At 43.2% G+C, this 15,740-nt stretch overlaps 1 protein-coding gene across 4 annotated transcripts in view; it reads right to left on the bottom strand.

Moving 5' to 3' along the window:
* Positions 1-482: 482 nt before the first annotated feature.
* LOC128260753 (uncharacterized) overlaps positions 483-15,740 on the bottom strand; it is a 51,470-nt gene continuing 36,212 nt past the window's right edge. For all 4 annotated transcript variants that reach the window (XM_052993977.1, XM_052993976.1, XM_052993979.1 and 1 more), the window contains exons 4-5: positions 4,967-6,734; positions 483-3,524 (exon numbers count right to left, since the gene is read on the bottom strand). In XM_052993977.1, the coding sequence (XP_052849937.1) occupies positions 1,323-3,524; positions 4,967-6,649 (3,885 nt within the window). In that variant the 5' untranslated portion in view covers positions 6,650-6,734 and the 3' untranslated portion in view covers positions 483-1,322. The remainder of the gene's footprint in view (positions 3,525-4,966; positions 6,735-15,740) is intronic.

Here is a 15,740-nt window from a genome sequence, read left to right as displayed (position 1 = left end):
TTTTCTTTTAGTTCTTCGACATATAGTAATGGGTAAGTATTTCAGAATTACGGTTTAAAATACATCAATATCGGACAACTATGTCATATAACTCCCGTAGAAACAATAAAAATATTAAAATAATTTTTTTTTAAAAAGTAACTTTTCTGTTTTGTAATTTTTTTAAATTCTTTTTGACTTATATATTAATTACATAACATAAGGAGATGCTTAAAGAATGCATGTACTGACAGTTGGGCATATATATTCTTCACATTAAACATCTGACGAAGCCCATGTCTCAGACACACAATTTCAAAAACCTAGTGATTTCTTAGCAATTGTATAAGCAGCTTGATTTCTGAGGCACCCCCTATAAAACATTTCTAATGAGGAATGTTTAAATATGTAAGAAATTCACCACGTCCATACATACTGCATGTTTCCATTTTCACTTTTTCATCCCCTTCCCAAGTACACAAAAGGTATTTAAGAATTTTCCGATATTTTATTGCAAACATATATAGCTTAAATATGAGTTGAAGGTATTTGTCTGGTTACTGTTTCTGAACTAACTAACCGACTACATAATTACTTTAGGATTTGTTTGTAATAAAAAATACAACAAAACTGGATCGATTTGGATCTTGAGGATTTTTGAGTGATCCTGGGCAACCTGCAATTAAATTTGTTGGATTCCTCCTATCAAGCGTTTCCCTCGTTGCAGACTCATTCTTTTGCATCGCCACTGCCATCGGCATATCATATACAACTCACTTAATGTTTTTAGTTAGAATAAAAAAAAAAAATTCTTACGATACCAGTTAGGCTCTGCTTAGTGGCTATTATAACTTACATAATCGAGTATCACTAACAATATGTATCGTTATTTATTTAATTAGTTATTTACTTGTTATTTCTTTGCAATTTATAAATTCTCTACAACACGACACTTGTACACAAAACATCAGTTTTCATAAGTACAATTAAAAAAAAAGGGGCTCATATATATATATATATATAAACATATATATATATAAACATATGTATTTATATATATTGTATGTATATTTAAGTATAGAAAAAAAATGCTAGTTGATCCATCTAATATTTTATTTTAGCATTAGCCTAAGTGAAAGTGTTTTCGTGTTTATGAGCGGCATCCTTATCATTGATCCTCGACCTTCGATACTCGATCCTCGATCCTCGACGTGAGCATGAGCAATGCATCTATGTATTCGTATATCTATATCTGCATCTGACTTTCAAAGTGTGTGCGCTGCATGACATAAGGGCTCTTAGTGATAAAATGCCAACGCCTTGGCAAAGTACGAGGTACATGGTCATGATATGCGATCGGGGCTCTGCCGCTGACCCGCCTCCTCCACGCCCACGCCCATGCCCACGCCAATGCCCATTGCCATTGCCGCCTCAACGGAATGCGGATGCGGATGCGGATGGATGCAGTCCGGAGATGGTGATCGCGAGCGGGACCTCTTTGGCGCCGGCGGTGGCGGCGTGACCGAGTGCTGCGAGTTCGAGTCGGAGGAAGTGCGTCGACAGAAGGGGCTCAGCCCCCCCAGTCCGGCGGAACCTGCTCCGGCGGCCAGCATGTGGGGCGTCAGCTGGGGAAAGCGCGGCATGCGCGGTAGTCCGGCGAACAGGAGCGCCGGATTGGAGCCACCGTTGCTGAGCTGCAGCAGGCGGGGATTGGGGGCGGATCCGTCCACCAGCGGGTAGGCGTGGCCATGACCGACTGCAAAGCGGTGCTGCAGCGCCTCGAAGCAGAGCGGCACATTTAGCCCGTGGGCATGGGCTCCGGCGCAGATGCGTGCGAGGATCTCCGCCTGGATGCTGCCAACCGCCGGAGGCACGCCCACGCCCACGCCTACGCCGGCAGATGAGGTGGAGTGGCCAAACCCCCCGCCTCCGCCGCTACCCTTGTTGTTGTTTAAATTGAGACTCATCAGCTCCAGCAGCGGATCCGTGGACAGACCGGGTCCTCCATGGAGCAGCACGTGGTCGTCGCTGGTGGACAGCAGCTTGCGGTGCAAGTTAAGGTTGGAGCTGTGGCGATCGCGACTGCGCTTCGAGGGAAAGGCGGCGTTGCAGCCGTCGATATTGCACTTGTGGTGCAGCTTGAGGTGCACGCTCTGATGGTGTGTCTTCAGGTGGAAGTGGTTCTGGAATATCTCACCGCAGGCGGTGCACTTGAGCGGGTTCTCCTGATCAATCGGCACCTCGGGCACCTCCGTTTCCGGTTCGGGCTCTGGTTCCGGTTCCGGTTCCGGTTCTGGTTCCGTTTCCGCTTCCGCTTCCCGCTCGTCTGCCTCTTGAGAGCCCAATCCATTCCCACTCTGCCTGCGCACATTGTTATTGTTGTGGCTGGCTGTCTTGGCGTTGGACTCCTCCTCCCCCGCGAAGGACTCATCGCCACCCATTAGCTCCTGCTTGATGCGCACATAGCGATTCTCGTCCGCCTCGTAGCCAACCTCTTCCAGGGGCTCCAGCTTAATGGCGGCCGCTGTCCGGGAAAGATCCAGGGTGGTGTCCACGGCCTGCTCCTTCGCATCTGCATTCGCCGCCTTGCCAGCTGACCGGATTTCCTGCTCCTCTCCCCCACCCTCACCCTGTTCCAGATTGAGTTCCGGATCCGGCTCCTGCACCGGTTCCTGCTCCTGCTCCGGTTCCTGATCCGGTTCCTGATCCGGTTCCTGCTCCGGTTCCTGCTCCGGTTCCTTCTCCGTCTTGATGAAGAGACCCACCGGCCTGAGATCACCGTACGGCGTGAGTGGTGGCGAGGGTATCGACTTGGTTGACTCGCCCACCTCCGTTTCTTTGGCAGATGCGGCGGCCTGCGCGGGCAGACGCACCTTCTTTATGGACAGATCAGCGGCCACGTCGTAGTCCACTGAGTTCTCACCGGAGTTCTCGTCTGATTGCACCGGACAACGCACTGGGTTTTGGCTCTTGCGCTTTCGTTTATTGGCCGCCATTTGGGCCAGGGCATGTGCGTGGGCATGGCCATGGGCATGGGCTTGGGCTTGGGCATGGGCTTGGGCTTGGGCTTGGGCTTGGGCTTGGGCTTGGACATGGGCATGACCATGGGCATGGGCTTGGGCATGGGCATGGGCATGGGCATGGGCATGGGCATGGGCATGGGCATGGGCATGGGCAAGGGCATGGGCATGGGCATGGGCATGGGCATGGGCATGGGCATGGGCATGGACATGGGCATGGGCGTGGTCATGGGAGTGCCCAAGGGATTGGGCATGGGCATAGACATGGGCATGAGTGTGACACTCCTCAAGGCCGGACTGAACGGCCTTGCCGGGACTGGGTTGCTCTTTGGTTTGACTCAAACTGGACACCGCCGACGTGGAGCGCTCGTCGCTCTCGTCGTTCTCATTGTCGTTCTCGTGGTCCAGCGGAATGCTGTCTAGCTCGTCGCCCACCACCACGATGCCATCGGGGTCATCGTCGTCGTCCTCCTCGTCGGCGTCGGCCTCGTCGTCGTCGTCGTCGCCGGCCATATGGATGCCCACCTGCAACGGACAATGGAAGATGGAAAATTGAAAATGTCAACGGTCATAAGAACAAATCATTTGCTTTGCATTTTCCCATTTTAGGCCCAGTACGAAGTAAGTATTAGATAAATACAGTTTTTGATAGAAGACATTTAAGTTAAAACGTTAGGGCCGACTTCTCAATGTCATGTCAAGTTTTGATGCTGGGCTTATCTGAATAAAATCTCATAGCTAAAGGCATTGTTCGTGTTGATAAGGAAGCAAGCTTCTGCAAGCCGAAGTTTATATACCCTTGCAGCTCTTACAAAAGTTAAATATTCTTTAAAACTTCAACTCTCTATTTATACGCGTATATTGAAGCTATAATGATTTTCATCACAATTATTCGATCGTTTCTATGACAGCTATTACATAACGTTTTCTGATTTTTACACAATTAAAAGCGTAATTCTTTGTTAATAAACCATTACTATGACCAAAAGAATGTTTAAAAAATGTTGCAGCTATTGCATAAATTAAATATTCTTGAAAACATTAAAATTATGATTTACTTGCGTATATGTGTAAAAAGCATTGAAGCTATGATGATTTGCAGCTTAATTATTCGATAGTTCCTATGGCAGCTATATGATATCGTTTTCCGATTTTAATAAAATTAAAAGCGTAATTCTGATCTGTCAAATTATTAATAAATCAAAAAAAAAATTTTAAACAAATTACAAAATAGAAAAGTTACATTAAAAAAAAAAAAAAAAAGCGTATATATTTTTATTGTTTCCATGGGAGCTATATGATATAGTCGTCCGATTTTGATGAAATTTAAACCGTAATTCTGAACTACTTAACCATTACTATATGTCAAAGAACTAAAAAAAAAATTAAAATTGTTAAGCACCACGGTTGGTTGAAAATGCTAAAGAAAAATCATAAAAATAGAGGAAGCAATCTTTGGCAAGTCGAATGATATATACCCTTGCAGCTTTAAAATCTTTATTTCGGTTTCAAGGCATACTCGTATATGCTTAAAAACAATTAAAGCTATGTCGATTAACCGCTGAATTTTTCGATCGTGTTAATGCCAGTTATATTAATAGTTTGTTTTAGTTAGTTAATATTATTAGGTTTTTACAGAACTTAAAATCGTTGTTCTGAAATAGTCAACCTTCACTATATCTCGATGTATGTACAAATAAATTGAAAAACTGCGAGGCTATATTTATTTTCCTTTTTTTCCGATTTTTCCATTGGAAGCTTATATACTACCTGCAACCGAAAAAAGTTTGGTATTTGGGAAACCTTCATCCAGATATATTTAAAACTAAAAGACTAGTTTGCGTAGAAACGGACAGACGGACGCATCACCTAGTAATGCTGATCAAGAACATAGTCGGAAATGTCATCTTCACTGCATTGCAAACCCCTAACTGTAATTATAATACCCTCTGCAAGGGTATACCCACCTCGAGGATCTCGTCGTCGTCCTCGTCCTCGGTGTGTTCGTTTTCCAGCGTCAGCTTGCGCCGCTGTCCCTCGAAGCGACCGGCGTCCAAGTAGGACCGCTGCAGGTAGTCCTGACCGTGTTTCAGCTCCAGGGCTCCGACTCCGCCCCCGCCACCCCCTGTCCCCGATCCCATCGCGTGGTGGCGCAGGTCCGGCGGCGGCGTCAGCAGCGGGAAGCTGCCGAAAGGCGCCAATCCGGCCATGAGTCCATTGGGCGCCTGGAGCAGTAGCGGATGCGGCTGCGCACTGCGGCCGTCGTGCGGCGAGATCTTGCGCCGCAGGTGTGGCGAGTGCAGCTTGGGATTCGGGTTGGCGCTGTGCCGGTTCCTCGAACGGCGCGAGCTGAACATCATGCTGCATCCGTCCACGGTGCACTTGTGCATCTCGCGCAGATGCACCGCCGAGAAGTGGATCTTGAGGGCGCCCTTGTCGCAGAAAGTCTTCAGGCAGACGTTGCACTGCACCCGCTTCTTGCCCGTGACGGGATTGATGAACTGGGTGCCCAGATTGGCCGGCATGGAGCCCCACTGGCGCTTCCCGCCCCCAACTCCGCCACCGCCTCCGGCTGCCCCATTTCCGCCCGGCGAGTGCGTCTTCCGGCTGGCGCGCATGTTGGAGGACAACGCCAAACGGGTCATGCGCTGCGATCCCGCTCCGGAGTTGGAGCCTGAGTTGGGGGCGGAGCCCGAGACGGACCCCTTGTCGCTGCCCCGCTTGCCGGTGGACTCCTCGGCAGCGGATCCCGATACTTGATGCGGGTACTGGGCCACTCCCGGCGGCAGTGGTGGTGACCTCGACTCGGGCGGTGGTGGCGGCGGCGGCAGGTGGTAGGCCATGGCCATTGCGTTGAAGAACTGGTTGCTGCGGTGCAGGTGGTGCTGATGCTGCTGATGCTGCTGATGCTGCTGGTGGTGGTGCCCCCCAAACTCCGTTGGACTTGGGGGCAGCGGCAGCGGACCGGTGAAGGCGCCCAGCGCCGCCGAGCTGATTTTTCGAAAGTCAAAGGGCTGCATGTTCTGCAGGTCGCTCAGAGGGTTCAGCGGATTCAGATGGTCCGGCGATGCTTCAACTACGGATCCGGATCCGGATCCGGATCCAGCGCTGCTCCGGCTGGCGGACAATTTCTGCTGCAGCTGGCTCTGCAGATGCAGCTGGGCATGGGCCAGCTGCGAGAAGTGGGCGCTCATCGACTGCGCCGGCGTCTGGCTGGAGTGGGAGTGCGAGCGGGACGGCGAGTGTTGCTGGCCGCCGGCGCCCGCATTCAGGGCGAGAGGGTGGCGCAGCGGGAGCGCCAGGGGCAGCGGGTGGGCGTGGGCGTGGGGGTGAGACAGCGGCAGCGGCGGCAGGGGCGGCGAGTTGCGGCGACTGGGGGTCATCACCATCGGGCCGGAATCGGAACTCAGGTGGTCGTGGTCGCGGTCGCGGTCGCGGTCCGCTCCTGTCCGCTCGTCGGCGGGCGGCTGTGGCAGGTGCGGGGGGTGGTGCTGGTGGGGGTGCGCGGTTTGTGGCCGCTCATGGCCTGACAGGGGGTGGCGGTTGGGCAGGTAGGACCTCGACGGACTGACCGCTTCTGCGGCGCGACTGCTGGACTGCAGCTGAGGATGCGGATGAAAGTGCGGATGCTTTTCGTGGCCAATATTCATCAAGCGGCTTAGGAACACCTGTTAACCTGTAGACTTCTGACGATACATTCGACTAGATGCAGCATAAATGTTTCAGGTGCGTTGGCTGCAAGATAAGAGAAAATCCAAATATTACTTTAAAGAAGTACCAGTTGTCAATATTAGACCCCTAAGTGCAGGTTCATTTATTTCATTAAGATATGAGATTAAATACAGAAATGTTATCACTAATCGAGCTAAGATCGTTATTAGAAACAGAATCAAATGAAAGATTATTTTAGCATTCCAAGGTTTTAAGTTTTCATTGATTCATCTGTGTACTTGTTCCAGCAGATATTTGATCCACTTTTGGCGTTAAAAAATAAACTAAAAATTGTCGTGGAAAACAATGGAAGTTGCGCTCTATTTTTTTTTTGTCTTTTTCGTCTTTTTATAGACATTGAAAGCAATGTAAGGGGAAAATAGTTTTACCATAAAATCAAAATTAGTGCGTATTTCATTATAAATCATAAGTGCGATGTAAGTGATGGTTATTTAAAAATGACGTGGTTATTGGAGTTTGGCAGGTGAAACAAAAATTTTCCGAGGCCAGTTGAGATAAAATATAATATATTTTTCATCAGACTCAATCCGAGTCTATCGAAACAATTAAAGGCACAGATTGGCGATCTAGCACGCCTGAATTCAAAACTTGGCCACGCCCACAAAGTGTGAAATTACTCTGATAAATTTCAGAGCCATTTTTTGGGCACTATATGTTTATTCAGGCCTTATCGATCGACACACAAAAAATTTTCAAAATCAAACCATTATTTAAGAAGTTTTTGGCACTAAAGTTATATTATCACGATACTGCATTTTAAAAAACGGAGTTCATGTATTTGAAAGAAGTGTTCGCGTGCTGTTCACTCCTAGCTTGTAGTGATAACAATGTAGTGATAACAATGACAAAGGGTCAGTAATTGTTCTTGAATTTTGGTCGACTTTGCCCTTGTTCGATATGGTATCTCCTGTTTAAGGCGTTCAGGTGATCAAAGAGCCCCTTTAAAAAGGAATTATTTAATTAGTGCGGCACTTTGCTGCCAGAAAAATTTCATCTTTTATCTTTTTATAAATACTTTTTTTAGCAGCGTGCCAAACTTTCCATTTTTATGCCGGGCACAAATGAATTAATTTGCCCGAGTTGATGGTATGTGGCATCCACTGATCAACCGAACTTGGGAGCGCCTCACAACAACTATCTTCCATCTCGAACATTGTCAAGGAGTTTCCACAGAAACAGCCTAACGAAGTGGCCACCCAGACCTCCCAGACTCACATTGGGCACACCGTGCATACACGAGTTCGGATGATTATTGAAAATAAAAATAAGAATAATGATGTGACAAATTCTGAGTGGTCACTTCAGTGTCTGGAGGGTCGGAGTTGGCGAGCAGAGGGACACTTGTAGCACACACACACTGCTGGATAGTTGGATGGTTGGATGGTTGGGTGACTGGGGAGCTGGAGAGCTGGAGAGCTGGAGAGTCCGGCGTGACATGACAATGTGCCGGTGTGCAGAAGACGCTCTTCGCGCTGTCGACCACGGCCACTTGAAGTGCCCGTGTCACATTCTTCTGAGCCACCACCACACCATAACACACCTCACAAGAGCCGATCTCGATGGCCAGTCAAGACCGCCGATCCAATACGATCCGATCCGCTCCGATCCGATCCGATCCGACTAGATCCGAGTCCCAGCTCCGAACCCGAATCCGAGTCCCAGTCCGGACCAAACCGATCGTGATACTCAACTTGGTACCACTTCTATCAATATTGAGGCCGAGATCGCGATCGCGATCATTACGTGACCTCTTGATGATCCGATGTGATGAGTGGTGCCGTTGCGACGAATACTTTGGTTGACATAGATCTGTATTTGTATGTTTGCATCTGTATGATGGTCTCGACTAAACTTATTTTGTGCTTTGTACTCGTAAAGTACTAGGGTATCCTGATTTTGCAGCATTGAAAGCTGTACAAGTAGTCTCAAAAATATTTCCCATTTAATATATTTACACACAAAGTTTGTCTTAGTTCTTAAAGTGCAAACGCACAAACAGAAAACCCTTCTTCCCTGAAATAGTCTTTACTCAATAGTCATTACCAATAGTCCCATACGCCCATTTTTTATTAAAGGCCAAATTAGGTGAAATTTGGTAGATGGCAATAAAGACCATTGAGAGTGAATCAAAACTTCCTATCTTACTCAATTTCTTTTTGAAATAGTCATTACTCAATAGTCCTTGTAGAGGAAGTTATAAACATGTTATTGAATAACTTCAAGAATTTGTCTTTCACAAAATTAGATAAAATATGGTTAATGACAACTATGGCGATTGAGTGTGTATCAAAAATTCCAGTTCCTTAAAATTCCGCTCTTAATATTATCATTTATTCCCCGCCTGCCCTTGGACTCTGCGCCATTTGGCATTGGGGAACTTTGCATGATATATGTCATCTTGGCAAGTAATTTAAATGGTATACAAATTGGTTTTTAAGTGGCACCTGTTCGGGCTGCTGTTGTAATGACATTTATTACGATTACGTTTCAGTTCGGCTCAGTTCTGTTCTGTTCTGTTCTGTTCTGTTCTGTTCTATTCGACTCTGAACAAGGAACTGCCCGGAGATGCACGAAGCGACAGTCTCGTCAACGGCAGCTTTTAATTGCTTTCGGCTGGTATTTAATTTTTTCTTACTTATTTTGTTCGTGCATTTGTGATTTGACACGTTCCGAATCTCGGTTGTGACCAAACCAGTTTTCCCTCGGCATCGCAAGTGCGATTGTGTATATCTGAATCTGAGCCCATCTGCTGTGAGCACTGATTGCATAAAAGTGACAGTTTGCAGCGAGGGTTATTGGAGTTTTGATGACTGCCTATAATTAGGGTCCATAGTCCGCAGTAGCTGGACCGCTTTTAAGCCTCAATTTCTCGACTGCGAAATAAGATCTTTTATAACTAGCGCACATGTTACCAATTTGTGTTTTTCACCAATGATGAAAGTATTTTGGTTCTCTTACTTTAACTAGATTCTCAGTAACGCTTAAGGTTGTAAGGAAGGAATCTAAAATTTACTCCAAATAATTCGGCAAGCCGAAGTTTAAATACCCTTGCAGCTATAAATAAATAAATATTCTTTAAAACATCTAAAACAAGAATTATACGCGTATCTTTTTAAAAAGGTTAAAGCTATGATGATTTTCAGCTCAACTATTCGATCGTTTCTATGGCAGCTTTATGATATGTTTGATTTTAATACAATTAAAAACGTAGTTCTGAATTATTAAACTTTTTAATTTAAAAAAAAAAAAACTAAAAATATAGGAAAGAAAAATTTAAAGAATATGTCCATTGTTCCCATGGGAGCTATATGTTATATTCGCCCGATTTTAATCAAAATACAACCGTAATTTTGAAATATTAAACGATTCGTGAAGAATTAAGAAAATTAAAAAAGTGCAAAGTTATAATTTTGTATAGCCTTGTAGAAGGGTATAAAAGCATCACTAGGCGAGTCGATCTAGCCATGTCCGTCTCTCCGTCTGTACGTCCGTTTCTACGCAAACTAGTCTCTCAGTTTTAAAGCTATCTGCATGAAACTTTTCCAAACGTTCCGACATATAGAAATGATTTAATATTTCAGAATTGCGGTTTAAATTTCACCAAAATCGGACTACTATATCATATACATAGCTCCCATAGAAACAATAAAAATATTGAACAACAATTTTTATTTAAAATTTTTGAAAAGCTGCAAGGGTATACGAACTTCGGCTTGCCGAATTTGCTTCCTTTATTTTTCTGATTGTTCCTTTGGGAGCTATATGAAATAGTCGTCCCATTCGGTTCGTTCCGACTTATGTACTACCTGCAATAGAAAGACAACTTTTGGGCAAGTTTCATGCAGATAGCTTTAAAACTGAGAGACTAGTTTGCGTAGAAGCAGACGGAAAGACGCACATGGTTAGATCGACTGTCCTAGTGCTTATTAATGCTTATTAAGAATATATATTCTTTACAGGGTCGGAGATTCCTCCTTCACTGCGTTGCAAAATATTGACGGAAATTATAATCTTAAGGTAGAAATATATGTTTTCAATATTTATAGCATTGACTTAAACTTTCGTTAACATGATGTGCTCTCTTTCAAATCAAAATTAGACAAGTATTTGCACAAAAAATTTCCCCGAAAATAACAACAATTGTTGCTTGAATTTACAGAAAAGTAAGAGTAATCAAAAGTAAATGTAACGTATTTCTATACGTAATTGTTACCATTTTACAGTTAATTAAACTAGACTTTGCTGATAATATTTTTTTTTCAACTAAAGAATAATAGTTAAGATGAACAATCTTTTACCAATGCTTACAGTAAGCTCATATTGAGAAGTACAGAAATATATAGACTGTTAATTTATGTTATCACTAAGTCAATGCCAAACTGTTTGAATGTGTGAGTAAACTTGTCTTCCAGCACTGAAGTCCTAAAATTTCAGTGTCTGAATTTTGGGTGCTTTGAGCGCAAGCACCAGTTAGGATTTATAAATTCACAAGTGGGAGAAAAAGAGTTAGCATTTTGCGTAGTTCCTACAGTATTACAATATTACGTGTACAAGATGCTACGAATGTTTCCAATTCTGTGGCTAATTAAAACGCCTATACAGTACAAAAATTAGTTAATTTAACAAACATCGCAATTGCAGATGGTTATAGACTGAAAATTTAGTTTTAGATGCTAAGGATCAGGCTTTTGACAAAAATCATATTTTATTTAGTTTAAAGAAGAATAATGCTCATAATGCAGATTGTTTCCTAATTGTAAGGTTCAGCACTCTTAACAGATGTTTCACTCATATTCAGCTCTCTAAAACACTGGTGACCAGTGTATGCATGTATCCTCGTTACCATCAATCGATGCTTTGGGGCCATTTGTACCCCAAAGATTCATCGGCATTTATGAAGCAAGACTTGCCACCAGACAGACGAGAATCTGTCCGAGACGAGGACTCCTTTTAATTTCGGATTTCACATGAAACTCATTTTCGTCTCATAACAAAATTACCGCTAAGCTGCGAGCTGTTCGCTCGTATCGCTCGAATCCCCTCAAACAAAGGAGGAGAAAAATGGCATTCCAGACACCAATCATGATTATTATTGGCCTTGCCGCATAGAATCGGCGGCAGCAGTCATAAGGAACATTTTCTTAACGCATTTCCGAAGCCATAAAGCAGCGGTCATAAAAGCGTGTTAAGGTTGAACAACAGAAACCTCAGATGTCAACCATTAAACGTCCCGGCTTTCTCACAGATCCCAAAGATCCCAAAGATCCCACACATCACAAAGACCCGGTCGAAGCCCCTCTCTATTTTGTAAAAGTGTATTTATGAAACACATTAAAAGTGTCAACACGGATTGCCGCACATGAGATATGTTTGGCAAGTTACCGGAGGAGTTGGAGGCTAACGCTGCGCAGTCTCAGTCAAAGCCCCTCAAATTTCCAATCCCCATCTCCATCTCCAATAGACCCGCGTCGTGGCACTGGCACCACTTCAGTTCTGATTATGAACGCCTCTGAATCGGTCGGACTGCCGCCGAACAGGGTTTAACAAAGTGATTCCAACAGAAACAGCGCTCTGTTCTCGTTTTGTTGTTAAATATGCAAATCCACTGTGGGATCGTTGACGAAAGCCGCTGGTTGCCCCGCCGGCAAATAAAAAAAAACAAAAAACCACAGAGAAAGCGCCAACTTCGAGCAGTGTTCAACGGCAGGACACGAACATGGGACATGGACTCGAATCCGGACCCAAATCAGGTACAGGCATAGGGACAGGGAATGGGTTTGAAAATGGGATTTTGCGACAAGTGCAGAGAAAAGAAGATAAACACGAGGGAACTCTTTAGTCAAGATCCCCGATTATTAGATACCCGTTAATCAGCTAACAAATTTTAAAACAAATATTCCCCTAGAAAACAAATGGGCTTAAACTGGCCACATCTGCCGAACTGCATTAACAACACTGCAAGCAAAGAACGAGCAGCCCCCCACTCCCGCTATCAGCAGATATATCTTAAGCAGAGCAGCGGCAGAGCACGAACAGTATAGTGCCGCTGTCGGCACAGTCACATTAAAAAGTTTCACAATTTCAAGTACTCGGACAAATTTTATGCTCTCCGCTGATCTTTATGCACAAACTCTGTTTTTCAAAAACATTTTTAATTAATAAACCTTTTTTTAATTTTTTTGTCTATGTTTACCTATTTTTATTTGTATTCTTACTCTTTTTTTAGTAGGTTTCCTCCATCGCGTAAATGGAATATTTATATATTCTGCGAATGGTGCGCTTAAAAACAACGTTTATAAACGTTTTATAAACATAAAAAAACGCCATAGTTAAAAGCCCCGACTAGGATCTACCGGCTACTTCCTGATGCTTTTACAAAAAGAACACAAATGCTGAAAAAAACAGAAAGAAAACAATAATCCAGACTTCCTACCATAAGATACCCGTTACTCAGCTGCGAGTAATTTAATCTAACAAGCATAGGAAAGTGTTTTGCCGGGGTACTAGCGGCAGAGCGACGGCAGAGGACTTAATAACTCAATAGCTTCTAAAATAATAGACCGATTTTAAAATTTGGAAAACTTGTGTTTACCGATAGATATGACCGAAACAGACATATTCTGCCGAACAACTGATCTCAACCATGTCTTAGAATGTCATGACAAATTTTCGTTATTTGCGGGTGTTAAAGTGAGCGTGGCCACGTTTTAAATTAAACTTGCGCTGCGTAAGAATAACTAAATCTCAAGCTTTAATAGTTTCCGAGATCTGGACGTTCATACGGACAGCCAGACGGACATTGCTTGATCGACTCGGCTATTGATCCTGAACAAGAATATAAATACTTTCTAGGGTCGAAAACGCTTTATTTTACTTGTTACATTATTTTCAAAGAATGCAATATATCGTTTTACTCTACGAATAACGTACTCTGTGAACATGATCGTACACTCAGAAACCATTAAAAAAACAAAATATAGTATCACTTCTGAAATGGTGACCTAAAAAGTGTATAAATAATCTAAAACTACCCAAATTAAGGTAAATTACCTTAATATAAAAATAATTTTTTTAAAACTTAGTAATCGGAACACTTTTTAGTTCATTTTGGTTTTTTATTGTTTCTGAGTGTGGGTTAAATCTATTAAATGCCCCGACTTGTAGATAACCGTTACTTAGGTTATGAATTCAAAATAGGTATGCCCCCAGAAAGAATAGGTACACCTATAGACTAGATAGAAAGATTAACGAAACATTATAACACAGAAAAACACACAGCCCAGGAACTAACCTCGACAAAGTCCCAGAGTCACATGACAGACTTATGTGATTTGTGGGCGTTAGAGTAAGCACATTTTAAAAAAAGCTTTTTTAACTTTTTTTGTTTACCTTCTTTTATTTTGATTCTAACACTTCATTCAAGTAGTTCCTAGGCAGCGCAAGTTTATTTCAAAATGGAGCCCCGCCCACTCTAACGCCTACAAATCGAGAATGTATGTATTGGCACTCCAATACATGATAGAAAATAGTTTGTTTCGAAATAGAAATGTTTCGTTTATATCTATCGGTAGACACTAATATTTTCAAAATCGAGCTATTATCTAAGAAGTTATGAAGGTTATGAAGTCCTCTGCATCCGCTCTATCGCGCCACTGCTGGCCCTCTGCCGCTGCTCAGCCATTGATCGGCCGCTGCTCTGCTGGTGGTAGCAGATATGAGAGGGAGAGAACAACAGAGCTGTTGTCTATGCAGTTCGACTGATGGCGCCACCTAATCTTCGATTGTTTTGAAGGGAGAATAATAGTTCGATGTTTGTTGACTGAGTAATAGTCGGGAAATTTGACTATAACGTTCTCTAATGTTTTTTTTAATTATTTTAGAATAACGCTTTTTAATTAAATTAAAACGATGACTAAATATTATAGCTTCCATGGGAACAATCGGAATATTAAAAAAAAAAATTGGCTTAAGCCAAGTGCTTCCAGAATTTAAAAAGGTTTTCGATTACCTGAAATTTAAAAAACATAGATACTAAATTAACACTGTAATTTGACAGTTTTAGTGCTACAAATATACAGTTACTGTGGTCTTTGCTGAAAATTGGTATTGGTTAAAGCATTGAAACTGCTAAGTCTATATCCTATCGCTGAAGATTCAACAAACGGTTGGGGCATTTTAGCTTTAAAATTAGTTGACTTTTGCTAGAAATTTGTTTCTGTGTATACTCTGGCGCTACTTGGGACCTCGGCCGACTGTCGTAGTCGATCAGACGTGATGTTTGGGTCGACCAGCATAGCAGGGGTCTGCTCCGAGTACTCCCCAGCTCCCCGAAACCTGGACCTGGTTCAGTCTGCCAGAATGGTCGTAATCCGGGGCTTATGCTGTGTTTTAAGTGGATAGGTCGGTTAGCCCTCAAGCGCAGACACGAATCCGCATCAACATCATTCGTTGGAAAGTGTGATGTTGGGGCTACTGGATCTATGGGCTTTCTGTGTAGCATCTGCGCATACCTCAACGAACTTTGCTCCCATTTTGGAAGTGTTTAGGAGGGAGAATCAGGGATATTTAGTGCAAGCTTGGAATATTGTGTGAAGACTGGTTTTTTTGACAGACAAAATGCTTGAAAATTTTAATTTTTTTTAGTTTTGCACATACAAAAATAAGAAGATTACTTTGTCTAAATATTGAGTAGTTGAAATTCTCAATTTTAAAAGTCCTTTATCTAAGCTCTATTTAACTAATTAACTTCAAACTTAGCGCACTTCTGTCCAACATTCATAAGCCGTCGTAATGATGTTATAATTATATATCAAGGACTATTTCTTTCTGATACACACACCACGTTCTCAAAGGCGTCATAGAAAAAGCTTTAACATCATTAGTAATAATTTTCAATAGAATCTGAGGTTCTGTAATTGTTGCTAATAAACAAAAGATTTAATCATTTTATGGTTTGTAAATTTAGTCGAAGTTCTCAAGGCGCTTTTCACATTTAATTCTCAAAAATGT

The sequence above is a fragment of the Drosophila gunungcola genome (genome assembly GCF_025200985.1).
Source record: "Drosophila gunungcola strain Sukarami chromosome X unlocalized genomic scaffold, Dgunungcola_SK_2 000038F, whole genome shotgun sequence".
Classification (NCBI taxonomy): Eukaryota; Metazoa; Arthropoda; class Insecta; order Diptera; family Drosophilidae; genus Drosophila; species Drosophila gunungcola.
This window is presented reverse-complemented; position numbering and strand designations above follow the sequence as displayed.